A 22,684-nucleotide genomic window follows, 5' to 3' on the forward strand; every position below is an offset into this window, starting at 1 on the left:
ATGAACCTAAGGTCCAGGCAGGTATATATAGAAAACCTGGCCCCAAGCCATTTAGGGTTTTAAAAGTTCATACCAGAACATTGTATTGGGCCCAGAAACTGACTTGCAGTCAATGCAGATCACAAAGCACTAGCATAGTATGATCATATCAACCAGTCCCCATTATCAATCTCACTGTCCTATTTTGGACTAGCTGAAGTTTCCAGATCATTTTCAAAGGCAGCCCCACATTACAGTAATCCAAACTTAAGATCACCAGAGTGTGGATAACTGTAGCTAGGCTATTTCTGCCCAGATAGGGTCATAGTTGGTATATCAGTCTAAGTCAGTAAGCAGTGCTCTGTACCACCCAGGCCACCTGTGCCTTCAGTGACAATGCTGGATCTATGATTACTACCAAACTACGAACCCAGTCCTTTAGCAGAAGTGCAACCCCCTCCAGAACAAGTTGAACATCACTCAGCTGGCCAGACAAACAACCCAGTTTATTGGCCATCCAGTCCATTACAGCACCAAGGCACTGATTCAGAACAGCCAAGGTAGAAAGAAAATCAGTGCAATTAGTATCTTCACTTCCCAAGCCTGCCAGGCAGTGCAGAATACTGGTACTGGCAGCCACCGATAGGTCTAGGAGAATCCCTGTCTATCTCCCAGCAAAGACTGTCCAGGATGTCCCAAATCTAGCTCAAAGCTAGACTGAAACAGGGCCATTTCATCCATAGGTATCTCTAGCTAAACAGCCATCGCACACTTGATTTCCTTGTCTAAGTATGCTATATTAGATGGTAATGACCAAAATTAGCTTGATCTAACAACTGTTTTTTTTCACAGTGGTCTCATGACACCTTTGTAGAGACCAGGCACAACACCCACAACTTCTATAATGTTCTTAAACTGAATTGCTAAACTCTTCCCCATAATAGGAAGAGATAATAATCAATTACAGGCTTGATCTGATTTAAATCAAATTGATTTAAAACAATCAAATCTGATTTAAATTTGATGTGATTTAAATCAATCACATTTATTTAAATCATGATTTAAATCACTTCTCTGAAGGACTCAATTTAATGATTTAAATCAGTTTAAATCACTATTGAGGAAGATTCTATTTAATCATAATTTTTAGTAGAAGTACATTATTGTTTACTATAACCTTAATACATTTTCACAGATGCTAGTTTCATGAGAAGGTAGGTACACAGTGGAGGATACAAGCAGCAGAAGTTTCCTCAAGAGTCAGGACTGCATGAATATGTTCTGTTCACTTTTGGTTTCACTTTCTGTTCCCCTCCCCTATCCCTTGCATTTATATCCAGACTCCTCTTCCTTGTTCAGATCTACTCCATCTCCCCAAATTCTCAATTCATTGACCTTCTCTACCTTTGCATAGAGAGACGCAAGGCCTTGAGAGAACGAGAGAGTGAACTTCCGTATACAACCTGCAGTGCAGAACAGGACTGATCAGGTTATCTCCCATTTCCATAAACTGCTGTTAACATAGCCATAGAATATAATTAGAAGTTGTATAATTAGGATTCATGATGGTATCTTTAACCTAGGCTCTTGTTTTAAGAAAAATTCAAAATCTGATTTCAATTTTTAAAAATCCAATTTTAATTTTAAAAATCATTGATTTTTCAACCCTGATCACCTATTTCTAAGACTACGTACAGAACATAATTTTTAATAACAGTAGCATTGTAGCATTACATGTAGCACACACATTCCCCCCCCCCCTCAATCTATTATGATCTCTGGTTTATAAAACAGATAAAGTGAAAAATACATTTCACTGGACCAACCTGGTTCTATGCAGTATTGTTGTTGTGCTGTCACCAGTGGCTTCAGCATGCAGTTCAGTCAATATTAAGGAGTTTAGCTTTAAGGACATAGCTTCCAATATTGCTGCCCATGTACCAGCTGCTTGTTGGCTGGTAGGCAGAACTGTCATTTCCACTTAACACCTTACAGGTGCTTATTGCCTCCTGGATTCTTTTTTAAGAATAGGAGAAATTATTAAACTGCTTTGGTCTTTACTAAATAAGAAAAGGTCCTTTTACGACACCACTCCTTCCTCACCTATGTCCCCCTTTCTTCTGTTCCAAAGGCCACCACCAAATGTGTTTAATGCAGAAGCAGCATACCTAGTATTCATTATGACTTGCGTATTTGCACTGCCACCCATTAGAATGCAATAGCTATTAACACAGAATAACACTTGTTCAGGGCATATAGCTATGCTGGCTACAGTCCTATCATTAATGCCAGTTTGAATGACTAGACACAAAGGACAGCTGTGAATAAGTGCCATTCTTAGGGCGCAATCCTATCCAGAGAGGCGGTCACCTCCAAACTTGGAGGCAACCGCCTATCCAAAGCAGGGCAGGTGAAGCACAGAGGGGATTGTTCCCTCCGCACTTCTCCTGCCCTGCATTTTTGGCTAGACAGTCGTTTGTGGCTGTCTAGCCGCAGGAGCATGGAGCGGGGAAGGAGGCTGCTGTATGGCCCATAGAATGTACCGTGCAGGCATTTCCGCCCTCCTTGCCCTGGAACGCCCCCAGCCATGCCCCTTTTCGGCCGCTCCGCACTCCTAACCCTAACCCACAATGGCTTATTTGGTGTAAATAACCCACTATGACACCCACGGTCTGTAGTATGGGTTATTTAACCCACTGTGGGTTATCATGTTGTCTGGCAGTCAACCATGGGTTATTTGGGGTGGCTAGACAGCTGTGTATGATCCACCATCAAAACCCTGTGGAATTACTCCAGGGGAGTGAAAATCCCAAGTGCAGCAAAACGGGGTAGTGGCTAGAAAAACTTGGGAGGTTTGCAGGATCAGGGCCAAGCTTCATAGAGATGTAATGCTCATTCACTAATGTGCAATTCTCTCCATAGCCATTGCTGGCAAAGAGGCTCTAACATCTTCCCAATACTGTAATTGCAAATCCATGCAATTGCGCAACTGCACAAATGTGCAATTACAGCATTGGGAAGATGTTAGAGCTTCCTTGCCAGCAATGGCTATGGGAAGAACTGTGCTTTAGCACTTTAGCAAATGAGCACTGCATCTCGATGAAGCGTTACATCTCTATGAAGCTCCAAGATTTTATAGTCACCTTGGATTTTCACTGCTGTCAGGGTGCTGGGTTTTGAGGGTGCATCGGGTGCCTCCTGAGTACGGAGACTGGCTATGGAGTTTTGACCTGATCTTACAAAGCCCCATGATATTATAGATATCTCCCCCTTTTTGCTGCACTTGAGGTTTCAATCCCCTGGGGTATTTGTGCCAGGTTTGATGGTGGATCGAGTCCCAACTAGGAGAGGCAGTGCGTGAAGTTTGGTACCAATCCTGCAAACCCTCAAGGTTTTATAGCCACATCCCACTTTTTGCTGCATTCAAGATTTTCGCTGCTTGGTGAGTGATCACACCAGGGTTTGATGGTGGATCAGGTGCCTCCTGACTGCAGGAGGCAGTGTATGAAGTTCTGTCTGGATCCTGCAAACTTCCAGCGCTTAAGAGGTGAAACAGCACCACTGCTCAGGCAGGAGGACTGCAGCAGGACTGGGGGCGGGGGCATGAATCAAATTACACAGAGTAGACTAATAAGCTACTCACAGTAGCTTATTAGCCCAGTTATGTGGCAGGGCATCTCAGACGATTTAAAAAATAAGCTACTGTGAATAGCTTATTACGCCACTATGGGTTATCGTGATATCCGAATGCAGCCACAGTGACTTGGCTTTCCCTCCTCAGTACCCTCCCTTCTCCAAACTGCTACGAGGAATATAACATCTCCTTGTTAGATTTCATGCAAACATGCATCTAGTCTTGCACTCCATCTCCAACAGTGGCCAGTGAGAGGCTTCTGGCAAATTCACAAGCTGGACACGATGGCGACAGACACAGTCACCACCTGTTATTTATTTCCAGAGTATACTTCCATTCAACTAACAAGGCTACTAAAGTTCATAATTACCTATATGAACCTGCCCCACTCATAATGCATTACAAAGTAAGGGGCATCTTCCTTGCCCCCCTTCTACTCTTCTCAGGCTCCAACTAACAGAAGTAGAATGCCTGCTCTCCCTCCTCCTTCCTGGTCACCTGTGCTTCCCCTGTAAGTCCCCCAAAATGCAAGTCCCCAATCCACTCCTCCCTTCCCTCACTTGAAGGCTGCCAACTAGCAAGCTCAGACCCTTCCCTGTTTCTCATGTATTTAACTAATAGTGTTGGTGTTGATAGAGAGGTCTTACAGGAGACTTCCCTTCCTCCCCATCAGCTGGAATGTTACAATGATAGCATGCCAGGGCCCTGGGAAGTACAATTTTCCCAGAGCACCTAAGCTCATAAAATTACATCTCCTAGGGTTCCTGTTGCCACAGATGCTTCCACTGCAAATGTTTTAGACAAGAAAGATTGGAAGGGGGGAGCCCTGCAGGTTTCCAGTGAGATCTCCCATCTACCACTGCTGCCAGCGTCAAGAAAAGGGAGGCTGTAGGCCAGATTTGAAGGAAAATATTCATTGTTCATACTCCCCACACACCCCCAAATTGCCTAATTTCCACTGGCAGATGTATCCTCCATGCATCTATCTATTTTTTAAAGACCTCTGTTCTAGAATCACAGCATCTTATAGCAATTAATTCCACCAGTTCATTATGTGTTGCATGCTGAACTAGTATTGCTAGCCAAGGCCACACGAGTTTATGCCCTCAGTTACCCAGCCAGGGTATGAAGTAAGCACTGGGATCCTTTTGCTGGAATTTTGGACTGGGCCTTAAAAGAATATAAGTCACAAAGGAAATTCCAATGAATTGTCAATACTCAACAAATACAAATTGAGGATGGTACACAGAATTGAGGACTACACCAGAAAGCCACTGTGGTACAGTGGTTAGTGTGCTGGATTCCGAAGACCCGGGTTAAAATCCCCATTCAGACTTGGGGCTCACTCTCTTTCTCAGCAAACCTACTTCCCAGGGGTGTTGTGAGGATAAGGGGCGGGGGGACCATGTACATATGTAATAAACAAAAGTACACATTGACTTTACAGAACTGTTTAAAGTTCTCTTCAGATTACCTGTCATTCTTCTGGCTGTGCACTCCCTATGGCCAGATTTAAAGTTAACCATCCTGAAAACAGCTAGCTTCCCATTTTCATGAGATTTAAAGGTAGTTCTAACCACTGGGGTACATGTTATTAAATGCTTGACCATATGAGAATTATAGAGGAAAATAAACCTTTTGGTGACTTTACTATAAAAGTTGCCCACTTTGGGGGATATACCATTCTTGCTCCCTATGTTAGTAGCCTTTAAAATTCACCAGAATCTGCTGAATGGGTGAGTGAGGATAACCATACACCACATGGTGGTTGTTCACAGTCTTACTGTGGGGTACATCCAGGCACCTGGGGAACTGGCCACTTGTTGTATTCAGCCACATGATGAGATGATTTTCATCATGCCCTGTAAGTCATCAGCAAGAATGGCGCAAGTTGCCTCACCCTGGGATCTGACATTAAAGATGACCTCACATGGTTGTGCATTTCTCTTGATAAGATGACAGTCATCACATGGTAAAACAGCTTTTGTAGCAGATACCTGGTGTAGGTGCCTGTCTGTAGGCCTGCCTATACAAAATACAAAGAGTACAGCACATGGCTCAAAGCCAACCATGGAAAATGTTGCTTAACATGAAGAGGGGACTATGAGCATGTGTATGCAGCATACTTTCTCCTTACCATGGAAAAATTACAAGCAGGACTGAGATAAGGGATTTCAGACTAGAAGGAATGGCTTCCATGCAAGCTGGAGCCCTGGTACCTGTCAAGAAGGCCTCACGAGGCCAAAGATATGGTGGGAAAGGGTTAACTTTGGCTCGTATTTTAGGTTGTGCATTTAGTGTTTTACGGTAGGAAGGAGTAGGATCCTGCAGGAAGATTTACAGTTTATGCCACCTGGGGGCGGGAGGGGGGAGGAAATGTGGGCCATGCCAGGACTGAAAGCGCCAGGCCAGAGGCCTTATCAGAACTCAAGGTCGTAAACCAGCTTAGCCTGCCAAAGGGCCAGCACAGCTGGAGAGGTGTGAAAAACCCAGCTCATCCTCCTTGAGGGAAGGGAAGGGGGATGAAAGAACTAGAAGCTGGGCAGGGAATTAGATAAAAGAGACAAGAAGCCATAATTCTTTGTCCTTTGGTTTCATTCGGTCCAAGTGGGAGGTGTTCGAATGCAGGCATTGACAAAGGATCCTACCATGAAGTGTGAGTAGACTAGGCCAGGTAGTCTTTTATTGTTTTATTCTATGTTGGGTTTCCAAACAGGGAATTGTTAGTTGTGGGAATTCGAAATCGTACTTTGGTTTCTCGTCCTATTCCCTCAACCTTTATTTGTAAATAAATATCTACCTCAAACTATTGCTGCTATTTCTTCCTGGATCAGTGCTAAATTCAGTGGGTACTGTCTCCTTCACAAGGTGGGGAGGAAGTTGGGGAGTCCTCTTGGGGCTGGCAGAAACAGCTCGGAGAGGTGGTGGCAGCGGATCAAAGGGGGCTAATAGAGCCAAGGGGTCCCGCCTTCCTTTACGGTACCTGTAGTGTTAAAAATTAAGTACGGCACTTGACATATATATATGCTGGCAGAATTTAAGATACTAAAGTATGATTCAGTATGGAGTTCCAAGTTCTTTAATCTGGTGCTGGCAATCCTCACACTTTCAACATATCTAACTGTAAGTTTTGGTTATTCTTCAGATTTTATGATGAGTAACCAAAGAGTAATCAACATTTACCAAGGGTTAATTCTAGCAGTAATTATTTCTCAAGGGAGGCATAGCTAGTTTATTTATTTATATTTATACACTACTTACATCTAAAGATTTCAAAGTGGTTTACAAAAATCATAAAAACATAAAAAGAAAGACCAATCCATAGAATATATCATATCTACATAAGATGGAAAGCAACACTACCCAGGAAGGCTTGTCTAAACAGATGGGTTTTCATCATCTGCTTACAAATAAAAGGTGTTGGCAGATGTCTAATCTTAGGAGAAAGATTATTCAACATAGTGGGCACCTTTATTCTAAATGTTCTGCTCCAAACAACTGAGGAGCAGACCTCAAAAATATGTGGAACTACCTGGAGGGCCTCACCAGATGACCTCAAAGATTAAATGAGTCTATAGGGGTGAAGGTAGTTTCTAAGGTAATCAGGTCCCAGGTTGTTTAGGGTTTAATATACTAAAAACAAGAACTTGGGAATGAGATGGTACCCTGTAGCACCCCATAGCCCAATTGCCAAGGGTCTGAGAAACAGTATTTTTCCACTCTCTGGAAATGACTCTGAACGTAGCAGCACAACTACTACAATACAATTCACCCAACTCCCAACCCCTGAGCTGGTCCAGAAAGACACCATGGACAATGGTATCAAAAGCCACTAAGATATCGAACAAGAGCAACAGGATCACACATACCCTATGCCTCCCTAATTAAATTATGGCTCAGTATTTCATAGGAGTAGGCATTCATAAGGGATGTCTTGAGGAAGGTTAGTTAATTTGTTTCCACTTAAAACAAATTTGCAAGTAATACCATAAAAATCTGTAGAGAAAAATGTCATCATTTTTGCTTTGGTGTTATATTCTTAAATAGTACATGTGGCTATGTGTGACTCACTGATCCCAAGTGAGAAAATTGGAGGTTGAGGCCAAACTTGTCTTACCCATATAGGTTTCAGCCTTTTCTTTTTCTGGCAGCCTGTCAAATCCATGCATTTTTTGGACCTCAGTGTGATTTCAACGGGACTGTTACATCCTTACTGTTAAGTTTTATTAATGTAATTCTTGGCACACATAAGAGGGAGCTGCAGTGCATGTCATGGTAAACATAAATAATAATCCAAACATGCCTTTAGTAAAAAGTATTCAAAATGTAAGAAACATTAAAAGCAACTGTGGTCCTTAACGATATAACTGCAACCACCACTGACTGCTGTTGGCATTTGACCATTTCTCTCTCTCTCTCTCTCTCTCTCTCTCGGAGTAGATTCTGAAACTCAGCATGACCCCTTTATAGTAAACGTTATTTTGAAACAAACAGACCACTTCCCTACCAAACCTGTGCAACTTCTTAATAATGAGGAATTTGAATCGGAATTTGAATAGCTGACATACAGGAACATCCCACCCCAAAATCTGGATGTACAGCACATTTGAGCCTTACTGAAAGATGCTGCATTGGATACTCAAAGCCATAATAATGATTTAAAAACAACAACACCTTGGCTGATTACTAGGCATGTATGCAATCTACTGAGGAAATCCATTTACTGGTTGGATTTCCCAGCCCTGAGAAGCAGATTTAAATCTCTGCTGTTTGAATTTCAGCCAGTTCCATTTAGGTGGCCACTCCTTCCATATTAACAATTATTTGTTTCATTTAAATGCCCTGGACATTTCTGCATATGCATTTCAGTTATGGTTGCATTACATCCACTGCATCCTCTGCAGTGTTAAGTTTGCAGTAGACATTTTGACATTCTTGCACATTAATGTTCTGAAGATTTAAAATGATTCAGGCCGGAATCCTAAACACAACCCTGGGGTAAGTCCCATTGAACTCAATAGGATTTACTTCTGAGTAGACATACATAGGATTATACTGTTACTGCAAAGTTTGATGCAACAGTGTGGAAATATAATGGAAATGAGGATATTGAGAAAATGCATAATATTCATTCCTATCTGTATTGCTTTTTTGATATATAGCTTTGACTATGTTTAAAATATTGTCATAGCTTTGGACCATAAAGTCTGACTGACAGTGTTGATTCATGCAAGGGCCAAACTGAAGCTGATATTGAATGTAACACTCTAAGCTGCATCTTTAATAATGTTATAGTTAGGAACAACCACAAAGGGCTCCAATTTTCATTGGGACTGTGGTATGGTGGGGTGGGGATGGCTGCTAATAGCAGCCACAATCTATTACTGTGGCTGCTATTAGCCCCAGGAGGGAAACTTTCATTGACACCTGGGGCTAATAGCACCAGCAGGGAGCTGATTTTCATTGAGATCATGGTGGGGGAGGAAAGGGTTAAAACCCTAAATCAGCCCCTCCCCCTTTGTGGTGGCTATTAATTATTTTTAAAAAGACACAACTTCAAGTGACCTATTTAGTGACAGAATGACTGAACAACAACAACTAGTTTGGCCCTAAATGTATCCTGAGAGCAGGATTATCCCCCTCCTCTACTGCCCCAACAAAAAACAAGGTGGAATTTAAGTATGGCTGCCAGAATTTTTGGATCTGAATTCAAACGTGATGGAATCACAATATTCAACCCAGATTATGGTTGTTGTAAATTCTGGTGGCAAGACTCATATTTATTCACATCGCACATACTTTCTGAAGAGTTTTGTTGGGATTCACACCATCATTCCCTAGAATTCTTATGAGTGTGGATGTATTATTTCTTCATGTAATTGTCTGCATAATCACCCATATTATTCACTTTAATCAAACAATCCTCAAATTACTTTTACAATAGTAATCCTATTGCTTTCAAAGGGATTACTCCAGAGGCAACTGCACAATGTGAGACACCTCAGGACACTTCAGCATAGGTTGCTGTGAAATATGTGATAAAGAACCCTAACCTTCTACACAGACCATCCATCATATCTAAAACACCAGAGGGCAACACTACTATGTAGGTCATAAAGGTTGGGTATATTGATATAGCACTATGGAGCCAAGACAAAATCAAAGCAGCAGCAATGGCATAAAACAAATTGCAACCTGCGAGGCAAGTATTTTGCAAATACAGTAGAATCATTCATCAAGGCTTTAAACTACTGGGTTTAGAACAAATCAATCACATGATTTTCTCCCAAGAAATCTTCAGAAATATGAGCTAGGCTTCCCAGCAAGTGACATGAATTAGCTGGTTATTATAAGCAATTAATAAAGACCAAATAAAACAACAGGAGAAAATGGTCTGATATCAGGTATTGGGACCTCAACTTGACATTCCTTCTGTGACATGTTCAGAGGTATAGTAATTATGGAAATCTCCAGCAAAGGAGATCATTACCTTGTCATGGTGCTGGAGCTTGAGCACCTCAATGACATCATCAGCTAAATCATGAAGGGACACCCAAGACGGGAAGGTCATGGCAGAGAGGTCAGACTAAATACGATCCCTGGGGAAGGAAATGGCAATGCACCCCAGTATTCTTGCCATGAAAACTAAATGGATCAGTACAACCAGAGATATGTCAGTATACCATCGGAAGATGGGACTCCCAGGTTGGAAGATGGTCAAAATGCTACTGGGGAGGAACAGAGGATAAGTTCAACTAGCCCCCAGATGTGATGACACAGCTAGCTCAAAGCTGAAAGGATGGCTAGCAGCTGATGGTGCTGGTGGTGAACGACGAATCCGATGTTCTAAAGATCAACAGACCATAGGAACCTGGAATGTAAGATCTATGAGCCAGGGCAAATTGGATGTGGTTATTGGGGAGATGTCAAGATTCAATATAGACATTTTGGGTGTCAGTGAACTGAAATGGACTGGAATGGGCCACTTCACATCAAATGGCCACCAGATCTACTACTGTGGACAAGAGGACCACAGAAGAAATGGAGTAGCCTTCATAATTAATAATAAAGTGGCTAAAGCAGTGCTTGGATACAATCCAAAAAATGAAAAAAAATGATCTCAGTTTGAATTCAGGGTAAGCCATTTAACATCACAGTGATCCAAATATATGCCCCAACCACAGATGCTGAAGAAGCAGAAGTAGATCAGTTCTATGAGGATCTGCAGCACCTACTGGATAGTACGCCAAAAAAAGATGTTATTTTCATTACAGGAGACTGGAATGCTAAGGTGGGTAGTCAAACGACACCTGGAATTACAGGCAAGCATGGTCTGGGAGAACAAAATGAAGCAGGACATAGGCTGATAGAATTTTGCCAAGACAACTCACTGTGCATAACAAACACTCTCTTCCAACAACCTAAGAGACGGCTTTATACATGGACTTCACCAGATGGTCAACACTGAAATCGGATTGACTACATCCTTTGTAGCCAAAGGTGGCGGACATCTATGCAGTTGGTAAAAACAAGACCTGGAGCTGACTGTAGTTCAGATCATGAACTTCTTATTGCACAATTTAGAATCAGATTAAAGAGAATAGGGAAGACCCACAGATCAGTTAGACATGAGCTCACTAATATTCCTCATGAATATGCAGTGGAGGTGAAGAATAGATTTAAGGGACTAGATTTAGTAGATAGGTTCCCGGAAGAACTATGGAAAGAAGTTCGCAACATTGTTCAGGAAGCGGCAACAAAAAAGTCCCAAAGAAAAAGAAAACCAAGAAGGCAAGATGGCTGTCTGCTGAGACACTGGAAGCAGCCCAAGAAAGAAGGAAAGCAAAAGGCAACAGTGACAGGGGGAGATATGCCCAATTAAATGCAAAATTCCAGAGGTTAGCCAGAAGAGATAAGGAATTATTTTTAAACAAGCAATGCGCGGAAGCGGAAGAAGAGAATAGAATAGGAAAGACAAGAGACCTCTTCCAGAAAATTAGAAACATCGGAGGTAAATTCCAGGCAAAAATGGGTATGATCAAAAACAAAGATGGCAAGGACCTAACAGAAGCAGAAGAGATCAAGAAAATGTGGCAAAAATATATGGAAGATCTGTAGAGGAAGGATAATAATATTGGGGATAGATTTGATGGTGTGGTCAATGAGCTAGAGCCAGACATCCTGAAGAGGGAGGTTGAATGGGCCTTAAGAAGCACTGCTAATAACAAGGCAGCAGGAGATGACGGTATCCCAGCTGAACTGTTTAAAATCTTGCAAGATGATGCTGTCGAGGTGATGCATGCCATATGCCAGCAAATTTGGAAAACACAAGAATGGCCAAGAGATTGGAAAAAATCAATTTAGATCCCCATACCAAAAAAGGGAAGCACCAAAGAATGTTCAAAATATCAAACAGTGGCACTTATTTCACATGCCAGTAAGGTAATGCTCAAGATCTTGCAAGGTAGACTCCAGCAATTCATGGAACGAGGATTGCCAGATGTACAAGCTGGCAGAGGAACTAGAGACCAAATTGCCAATATCCGTTGGATAATGGAGAAAGCCAGGGAGTTTCAGAAAAACAACTATTTCTGTTTTATTGACTATTCTAAAGCCTTTGACTGTGTGGATCATAACACATTGTGGCAAGTTCTTGGTGGTATGGGGATACCAAGTCATCCTGTCTGCCTCCTGAGGAATCTGTATAACGACCAAGTAGCAACGGTAAGAACAGACCACGGATCAACGGACTGGTTTAAGATTGGGAAAGGAGTACGGCAGGGTTGTATAGTCTCACCCTACCTAATCAACCTGTACGCAGAACACATCATGCAACGTGCTGGGCTTGATGAATCCAAGGCTGGAGTTAAAATCGCTGGAAGAAACATTAACCATCTCCGATATGCAGATGATACCACTCTGATGGCTGAAAGCGAGGAGGAGTTGAGGAACCTTATGATGAAGGTGAAAGAAGAAAGTGCAAAAGCTGGGTTGCAGTTAAACCTCAAAAAAACCAAGATTATGGCAACCAGCTTGACTGATAACTGGCAAATAGAGGGAGAAAACGTGGAGGCAGTGACAGACTTTGTCTTTCTAGGCGCAAAGATTACTGCAGACGCTGACTGCAGCCAGGAAATCAGAAGACGTTTACTTCTTGGGAGGACAGCAATGACAAATCTTGACAAAATAGTTAAGAGCAGAGACATCTCACTGACAACAAAGGTCCGCATAGTTAAAGCAATGGTATTCCCCGTAGTAACCTATGGCTGCGAGAGCTGGACCATAAGGAAGGCTGAGCGAAGGAAGATAGATGCTTTTGAACTGTGGTGCTGCAGGAAAATTCTGAGAGTGCCTTGGACTGCAAGAAGATCAAACCAGTCCATACTCCAGGAAATGAAGCCAGACTGCTCACTTGAGGGAATGATCTTAAAGGCAAAACTGAAGTACTTTGGCCACATAATGAGAAGACAGGATACCCTGGAGAAGATGCTGATGCTAGGGAAAGTGGAAGGCAAAAGGAAGAGGGGCCGACCAAGGGCAAGATGGATGGATGATATTGTGGAGGTGACGGACTCGACCTTGGGGTAGCTGGGGGTGGCGACGGCCGACAGGAAGCTCTGGTGTGGGCTGGTCCACGAAGTCACAAAGAGTCAGAAGTGACTGAACAAATAAACAACAAATTATGGAAATAAAATGAAGTCAATTATATGAATAATGGAGGAGCCTTTTCAAAGATGTATTCCTCCACGTGAGCAAATATAGGTGGAAATAACTGGGGAAAAGGGAAGTACGCATACTGGTGTTAGCACTAAATTCAGTAAACTGAAGTCTGCTCACTCTGACCTAAGGAGACAGGCCCAGATATGAGCAAAGATGACATGTGGATTCCATGAATCAGAAAATATTGAGAAGACCTACAATACAAAAATGGGATGGTAGAAAAGTTGAACTTAGGGAAAGATCTTGACATTTGGGGTCTGATCAAATATTACTTCCTGAAACAAGCATGAGAGGCAGCAAGTCTCAGTTTGCACACATCCCCTTCTCATCCCCATTCCCTAGTATTAGTTATTTAAAATATTTCTACATCATCTTTATAAGCAAAAGCCTTCCCAAGGAAGCTTATACAATAAAATCACATACCATAATAAAACAGCAAAGGCAGTGTGGCTGCCTTTGAAGATGGTTCAGAAGCTGCAGTTTGTGCAAAATGCAGCAGCCAGACTTATAACGGGGACCAAAAGGTCCAAACATATTAGACAGATTCTGGCCTGCTTGCACTGGCTGCCTATATGCTTCCGAGCCCAATTGAAAGTGCTGGTTTTGACCTATAAAACCCTTCACGGCTCGACACCATAGCATCTGATGGAACACCTCTCCAGGAATGAATTGACCCGTACACTACTGTCTGCATCTAAGGCCCTCCTCTGGGAGCCTCCTCCAAGGGAGGCTCGTAAGGTTGCAACAAGGCAGAGGGCCTTTCTGGTGGTGGCCCCCCATTTATGGAATAATCTCCCTGACAAGGCCCGCAGGGCGCCAACATTGACACTTTTTTGGCACCAGGTTAAAACTACCCTCTTCTGTCAGGCATTTGCCAGTATATAAGGAGTCTTTTTTATTGTCTCTGGCTGATTGTTTTGAAGTGTTTTAGATATATGTTTTTGTTGTGTGTGCTATTTGGTGTATGTAATTATGTGAATGGTTTTATACTGTATATAATGCATTTTAATGTTTTTAATTTTTGTGAACCACCTAGAGAGCTTTGGCTATACGGCAGTATAGAAATATAATAAATGAATGAAACGAATTAATAACATCAATAAATACCAGCAATAATAACAAACATCCAGTCAAGACAATACTAAAATCTAATGCACAATTGCAGCTAAAAGCCTAAAACGGTCCAATAAAACACAATGACGAAAAGGCTAAAGAAAACAGACAAGTCTTCAGAGATTTCATAAAAGCCTATAATGTTGGGTTTGGTGGACCCCAGATACCAATCCATTCCAGAGGCATGGGACCACTGCAGAAGAGGCCCTTTTCTTTGTACTTGCCCGCCTTTTAAGGCAGTTAGGTTGACAAGTGAGAAGAGTTTCCATTGCTACTGATCTTAATGGAATACTTGGCCTGGAGGAATACGATATTTGCATGTACCCTGAACCTCTGTGAACCAATCCTGATTTCAATCTAAGATTCTTTCATTCTGATTACCCTTTCAGCAAATTACATCTCACCAGTCCTTAGAGCAACTGCATCTATGTTGCAGTTTTCTATTATGTTTCATGCATAGACTATATGCGGCGGGGAGTGGGGGTTTGTAACTGTTTAGAACCCACCCAAGAATATGTGGATGTGTGCTTATTCTAAGGTAGTTTGGTTGCTAGTAACAGCTTCCAGGGTTAGTAAGGTGGCTTTGGTGCTAGTTTTATGCTTTTTTAATGACTTCATGCTTAATAAAGCTTTTGCATTCCTACCATTATGTTGCTAGGCGTAGAAAGAGCAACCATGGATTGGGTGGCAAGTTAGCACCCAAGTTTAAAAGTTAATGTAACAGTATCCAAATATTTTGAAAAATAACGCAAAAGAGAGAACACAACTGATTAACATAGTCCCTGAAAATATGTCTAGGAGTAACGCAGCTTTCCCCAATCTGATGCCCTCCATATGCATGGCCCATGATCAGGAATGCTGGAAGATGTAGTCCAAAACATCTGGGGTGCATCCATATGGGGAAGGCTGGAGTAATGGATTTAATTATGGGAAAGTAAATTTAGGCTAAGTGAGGGGGGAAACTTAACTGACACAGCAGGTTAGTAAAAGAACAAGATTCCTAAGGATCATGTGAAATATTTCCTTGGAAGTTCTGAAGGAATGTTTAAGCAGATACGAGGTAGGCAACCTGACACCCTCCAGACCTTTTAGACTACAACTCCCATAAGCCACTGCCAGTATGGCCCATCGTGGGAGTTGTAGTCCAAAACATCTGAAGGGCATCAGGTTGCCTATCCTTATATTCTGTTTTGCATCACAGAAGTGGAACAGATGACTTGTACAATCATTTCCAACTTAATTGTTCTGATCCAGCTATCTGTGCATGCTCTAATGAGCACAGGGATATGCTGAGGCAGGGGGGTGGAGTGGGGGGAGTTTTCCCATTTACTCCCGTGGGGTATCTTCACATTCGCAAAGAAATGTGCATTCCAGAGATACAGCTTCATTTCAATGAAAAAGAAGACATGAGTTGAGGATCTCCCCACATGTGATTGTTGGATTTGAATGTGTAAAGGTGCTTCTTCTAAATGGAGGGCTCCTAGCAGCACCAAACAAAAGGCATTATGCAACTATTCCATGTTTTCCTCCTTAATAGATTTTTTTCTGGAAAGAAAAATGATGGTGTGAAAACCCAGGTGGGTTACAAATTGAAGATGATGTTGTTTGGACTCCCTGCAAAATTCTGTGCAACAGGCAGGGCAACTGCACAATAAAAGCCTCCTCCAGAAGCACCCTAAGTCTATTCCCAGAGAATCACAATTATTTTCTCATTTTCTTCTAAGAAATATCAGAACACCTATTTTTCCTGCTATTCTATTTTAGCTAGCACACTTGAGAATGCATTCTTCATTACATCATATCTTTACAGTACCTGCTCGAATAGTCCATTAACAAGTCTTTGGGATAGATACAATTGGACTCAGGTTTCTGGATAATTTCCATCATAATTCTTGGTTTCCAGTTGATAACAGTTTGCAAATCGCTATATTCTGGGCTTTTTTCACCTAAGGGAATGGCTATTTGACTCTTGGCTTCAATCCAGGAAAGAACTCTGAGGAATACTTCAGAAGTCAAGGAGAGTGAAAATGATATGCTTTTCACTCATAAGAAAAATCTTCTCGCCTTTTGCTTTTTTTAAAGTCAGCCTTACTTGAAAATAGCTCAGGAGGAAGTTGGAATTTGGCAAAGAAATTGAGCTTACGCAGGAAAAATGCAGTGGAATACTTGTGTACAATACTTTTAATAGTGACCAAAGGAAGATTCAATCTTCTTGGTCATGTGAATATGATGATGTGGTGACCTTTTTCAGATGACAGATGTCTGCAGAATATAAAAGCAATGTACATTTCACAAATAATATTTATCTTGTGGTGACTCCAAAAAACTTGTCACAGATTGACCATCATGTAGTGTGGCTTCCCCCCTTCATGGATCACTGCCTTGTTGTGGCGAAGGGGCTTGCGTAACTCAGTGAAGCCATAAGCTATGCCGTGCAGGGCCACCCAAGACGGACAGGTCATGGCAGAGAGTTCTGACAAAATGTGGTCCACTGGAGAAGGAAATGGCAACCCACTCCAGTATTCTTGCCAAGAAAACCCCATGGAACGTATCACAAGGCTAAAAGATATGACGCCGGAAGATGAGCCCCTCAGGTCGGAAGGTGTCCAATATGCTACTGGGGAAGAGCAGAGGGTATTTCCAAGTAGCGCCAGAAAGAGTGAAGCGGCTGGGCCAAAGCCGAAAGGACACTCAGCTGTGGATGTGTCTGGTGGTGAAAAGAAAATCCGATGCTGTAAAGAACAATATTGTTTAGGAACCTGGAATGTCAGATCAATGAATCAAGGTAAGCTGGAGGTGGTCAAACATGAGATGGCAAGATTGAACATCGACATCTTGGGAATCAGCGAACTAAAATGGACAGGCATGGGCGAATTTAATTCAGGTGACCATCATATCTACTATTGTGGGCAAGAATCCCTTAGAAGAAATGGAGTAGCACTCATAGTCAACAAAAGGGTGGGAAAAGCAGTACTGGGGTACAATCTTAAAAATGATGGATTCGTACTGAGATCATTCTAAGGCAAACCATTCAACATCACAGTAATTCAAGTCTATGCCCCAACCACTGAGGCCGAAGAAGCTGAGGTTGATCGGTTCTATGAAGACCTACAACACCTTCTAGAACTAACACCAAAAAAAGATGTCCTCTTCATCATAGGGGATTGGAATGTTAAAGTAGGAAGTCAAGAAATCACCGGGATAACAGGCAGGCATGGCCTTGGTGTACAAAATGAAGCAGGACAAAGGCTAATAGAGTTTTGCCAAGAGAACATGCTGATCTTAGCAAACACTCTTTTCCAACAGCACAAGAGGCGACTCTACACATGGACGTCACCAGATGGTCAATATCGAAATCAGATTGATTATGTCCTTTGCAGCCAAAGATGGAGAAGCTCCATACAGTCAGTCAAAACAAGACCTGGAGCTGACTGTGGCTCAGATCATGAGCTGCTTCTTGCAAAATTTCGTCTTAAATTGAAGAACGTCAGGAAAACCACTAAACCGTTCAGGTATGACCTAAATCATATCCCTGATGAATATACAGTGGAGGTGAGGAATAGATTTCAAGAGGATCTCAAGAGCCTCTTGTTGAGGGTGAAAGAGGAGAGTTTAAAAGCTGGTTTGAAACTCAACATTAAAAAAACTAAGATCATGGCATCTGGCCCCATCACTTCCTGGCATATAGAAGGGGAAGAAATGGAAGCAGTGACAGATTTTACTTTCTTGGGCTCCAAGATCACCGCAGACGGTGACTGTAGCCATGAAATTAAAAGACGCTTGCTCCTTGGGAGGAAAGCTATGGCCAACCTAGACAGCATAGTAAGAAGCAGAGACATCACCTTGCCAACAAAGGTCCGTCTAATCAAAGCTACGGTTTTCCCAGTAGTAATGTATGGCTGTGAGAGCTGGACTATAAGGAAGGCTGAGCGCCGAAGAATTGATGCTTTCCAACTGTGGTGCTGGAGAAGACTCTTACGAGTGCCCTGGACTGCAAGGAGGTCAAATCAGTCCATCCTAAAGGAAATCAACCCTGAGTGCTCATTGGAAGGACAGATAATGAAGCTGAAGCTCCAATATTTTGGCCACCTAATGCGAAGAGAAAACTCCCTGGAAAAGACCCTGATGCTGGGAAAGACTGAAGGCAAAAGGAGAAGGGGACGGCAGAGGATGAGATGGCTAGATAGCATCACGGATGCAATGAATATGAACTTGAGCACGCTCCGGGAGAGAGCGCAGGACAGGAAGGCCTGGCGTGCTATGGTCCATGGGGTCACGAAGAGTCGGACACGACTGAACGACTGAACAACAACAATCCTTCATTAAAGGGATTTGGAGCTAAATGCCATCAACGTGCTGATGACACGCAGCTCTATCTCCCTGTGACATCTGAATCAGGAGAGGCTGTGCAAGTCCTGAATCAGTGCCTAGAATCAGTAATAGGCTGGATGAGGGCCAATAGACTGAATTGAATCCTGGCAAGATGCAAGCCCTGTGGGTGAGTGGTTCCTGAGTCCAGGAGATAGGCTCACTGCCTGTTCTGGATGGGGTTGCACTCCCTCTGAAAGATGAGGTTCATAGTCTGGGGGTACTCCTAGATCCATCACTGTTGCTGGAGGCCCAAATGGCTGCAGCAGCTCCGAGTGCCTTTTACCAGCTTCGGCTGGTTCACCAGCTATGGCCTTTCCTGGACAGGGATAACTTGACCACGGTGGTACAGGCATTAGTCAACTCAAGCCCTTGAGGTTGATCCGGAAGCTGGAGCTAGTACAGAAATAGCAGCTCGGCTGCTGTCAGGAGCTGCCCCTTTTCAGGGTGCAAATCCTTTGCTGAGGAAACGGCACTGGGTGCCTATTTGCTACTGGGCCAGGTTTAAGTTATTAGTAGTAGTGTACAAAGCCCTTAACAACTTGGGACCAGGATACCTGAGAGAGCACCTGCTTCCTTACCAACCTGCCCAGTCACTGAGGTCATCAGAGGGCACGTTCCTGGTGGTTCCACATGGACCTATGGCCCGGCTAGAGTCCACCAGGAAAAGAGCCTTCAGTGTGGTGGCCCCCTTCCTGTGGAACTCCCTGCCTTTGGAGGTCAGGTAGGTGCCAATGTTGTGTTCCTTCTGGCGCCTTCTGAAGACATTGTTATTTCGAGAAGCCTTCCTTGAGTGACCAGCCGCTGTTTATTACATTCGGCCTTACTGGAACTTGTCTTTTTCAAAATGTTTTAACGGTTTTCATTCTTTTATCTTCGCTGTTCACTGCTCCAAAATCTTTTTATATGGAGTGGTATATAAATATTGTAAATAAATAAAAATTAATTAATTAACAGAATCACCATTACTAGTTTAGCAGAACCCCAACTAGTAGAGTTTAAAAGTTCCAGTATTTCAAAGAAATATACCACTGATTAACTTTATCGGGGTGAAACATCTCACTAGAACTACTATCTTATGTTCACTTTCTTGGAAGTAAGTCACATTGAACTCAGTGGGACTTACTTTTGAGCAAACATGCATAAACTCAGGCTACAGATGCCACAGCCAGACTAAACACCTATGGAAAAATTAAAACAGTACTTTTCCTATAATGGCTGCAACTATCTGCAGCTTGTACCATGTGTCAGCTTACCCTATGCAAGCTATCATGTGTACATAGTATTAGTCACTGGTTAGGGCAGTTTGCATACTTACCACATGAAAACCACCATGTGATCTAAATTATACACAAATGCATAAATCAATGAAAATTTCCTGTTGGTATCAGCACACTTTAACATTTGGAATAAGGAGTGTTAGGGCAACACTCCTTTCGCCCTCATTCCCAAATAAGAAACTTGCACAGTGGGCTTGATTCTCACATTCTAAGACAATAGCATCACAAGTTATATATAAAGCAATAACAACTTTCCAGTTGCTATTGCCACTACATCAATTCTGGAAGTTGCACGCAACATCAGAAATATGAGTCCTGGTGGCTCTACAGATAAAACCATTTTAACTGCTAATAACCTCCAGCGTTCAGTTCTCCCCACCAGACAACATTCAAAAGTTATTTTCACACGTGTGTGGGCTCAGTAAAACAAAATACTTTTCCCCATAGGCTGCCCCTCTGGCAAGTTAAGTCAATGATCACATAGTGTTCTTACTGGTCTCTGGAAACAACTGTCACCATGTTTATTGCCCTCTTGGCATCTAGAACTAAAAAGCACATTGCAAACAACAGGCTCGGTACCCAGTCATAGATTCCTTCATATATATTTTTCTCTCTGCTACCTACTTAGATTTCTGTGGCTAAAGAAAATCTATGCTTGCAAGCTCACAACTACTTCCTAAACATTCCAAAACATTCTTTGATGCTTTATTCCCTGGTGTACAGTGCTCTGAACTCACTCCAAGGCTCTTACATTTCATTAACAAGAGGCCTATTGCAAAATACTAACATCTCTTTTATTCATCCACAGCCATGCCAAGGTGGAGATTCGTTTGCTTATTTAAATGATTTAAGTGGCACTCGGTGGTCACAGCTATGGGACCTAACAGGACTACCCAATGCAGTCATGCCCAAGTGTGATTCGAAAGCAAGGGACAGGCTTTAAACTTTAGGTTTTAGCACATGCAATGCAAAGACCAAATATTTTCCAATCTATGGATCTTGAGGGGGGAGAAAAATGCCAAATATATTTCACAAGCCAGTTAAGCCTCTACTGGAACCTAATCATTGCCAGATGTCTAGAAGCAACAGTAAGAACATCACGAAATGCTGGCAGCCCCCACGGCTCTCTTTGAAAAACTGGAGGGGGAGGGAAAAAAGGGGGGCAGGGGAAAAAAAGATAGGTGGTCAAGAAATATGTGCTAGGGAAAGCAAAAACTGTTGTGTGGGTGAGAATTCCACTCTCCTGGACAGATTATTCCAGTCCAAAAATCCGAGAAAGGGACCTGTAAACAACTTACAAGAAGCTGAACTCGGGACTTTTCTTAAGAGCAAATGGCAGCTTTCATCATAAGTGGACCTGAGCGGAAACCTAAGAACTGCTTCAATTTTACACACACTTGCAAAAATGTTTGTTCCCACAATAAGCACCACATGTTCGCTGCTGACAAGACTCATGCTCCTTCACAACAACTCAGACCCTTTCCAAAATACTTTCTGAAACAGCCACATGCCTTGTCTCCTGCTTACCTTTCATGTTGGCACACAAGGCGGCCACATAGGAAAGTTTCAGACGCTGTGGAGAAGTTTGTTCCTGCTGCACAGGACTCCTTTATTGGATTTTCATGCTGTCCGCCCCGAAGCTTCTTTTTGATCAGTAGATGGATAGGCTAACTCCCTTCTCTTTCTCTCTGGCTCTCTCTCTCTCTCTCGCTGTCTCAGCTGCCTCAAAGAGTTTGGAGTTTACACTCTCCTGACCGGCCTGAACTCACACGACCAGCGGCGCCTGCCCCTCCTCTCAGTTTGGGTAAGGAGAAAAAGCTGCTGGCTCCACAGTTCTCCCCGGCAGTTCGCCTCTCCCCCCCAGCCCCCTGCGCCAGTTTCCCCCGCCTCTTTCACGAGTTGGGCTGTAAACTGATGCAGGGAAGAGTCCGTAATAATAACCCTCAGGCGAAGGTTGAATGAGGAGGAGACGCTTTGAAGGGCTGCTCCCTCGCTGTTACGACCGCAGCCTCCCCAAAGCCTCCAGACTGTCCTGCAAAACCCCTGGACTCTCTCCGCCGCCCGCCCTTCTCGACGTGGGGTTGACTCCTCTCAGACAGCGGGCTTCTAGGGAGGCCTGCTGGTGGGAGGCAAGCGTGGTTTGGCGCAGAGACCTCGAGGTGGAGGCTTTTCCTTCCACACAGGCCAACCTCTCTGAGGATGGACAAAAGAGAAGGCGCTCGGGCGTTCCAGCTCTTGGTTTCAAGCCTGTCAAAGGCTTGTCGCTTCCCAAGGCGCGTAAACCCTTGTTAATTACAAAACAACGTGGGGAACAGTTGCGCGTAACAAAGAATAATCTCCACGGAAGGAACTAAATGCTGTTTTAACTGTGATCGAGGCAACACCTCAATTTTAAAAACACAGCACCTTTTAAAACCCATTGCAGGTGCTTCTCCCAAACGGAATGCTTCTAGCGCTATCAGAAAGTATGGTGCAGCTATTCTGTCATTTCTTTTTTAACAGATTTTTTTGTGGTAAGAAAAAAGACAGGAGTAGGAAAACAGGGAAGGGTTAGGAGTGGAAGTTGACATGATCACCTTCCCCGCCCCCC

At 43.0% G+C, this 22,684-nt stretch overlaps 2 protein-coding genes across 2 annotated transcripts in view; one reads left to right on the forward strand and one right to left on the reverse strand.

Annotated features, from left to right (window-relative positions):
* COLEC12 (collectin subfamily member 12) overlaps positions 1-22,107 on the reverse strand; it is a 143,392-nt gene extending 121,285 nt beyond the window's left edge. The window contains exon 1 of the mRNA XM_084849749.1: positions 21,622-22,107. Within this exon, the coding sequence (XP_084705875.1) occupies positions 21,622-21,628 (7 nt within the window). The 5' untranslated portion in view covers positions 21,629-22,107. The remainder of the gene's footprint in view (positions 1-21,621) is intronic.
* CLUL1 (clusterin like 1) overlaps positions 21,635-22,684 on the forward strand; it is a 63,172-nt gene continuing 62,122 nt past the window's right edge. Inside the window, exon 1 of the mRNA XM_084849751.1 lies at positions 21,635-21,898. The gene's annotated coding sequence lies outside the window, so the exon portion shown is untranslated. The remainder of the gene's footprint in view (positions 21,899-22,684) is intronic.

Source organism: Heloderma suspectum, chromosome 4 (assembly GCF_057233095.1).
Source record: "Heloderma suspectum isolate Gila_16-S chromosome 4, 16-S_ref, whole genome shotgun sequence".
Lineage (NCBI taxonomy): Eukaryota > Metazoa > Chordata > Lepidosauria > Squamata > Helodermatidae > Heloderma > Heloderma suspectum.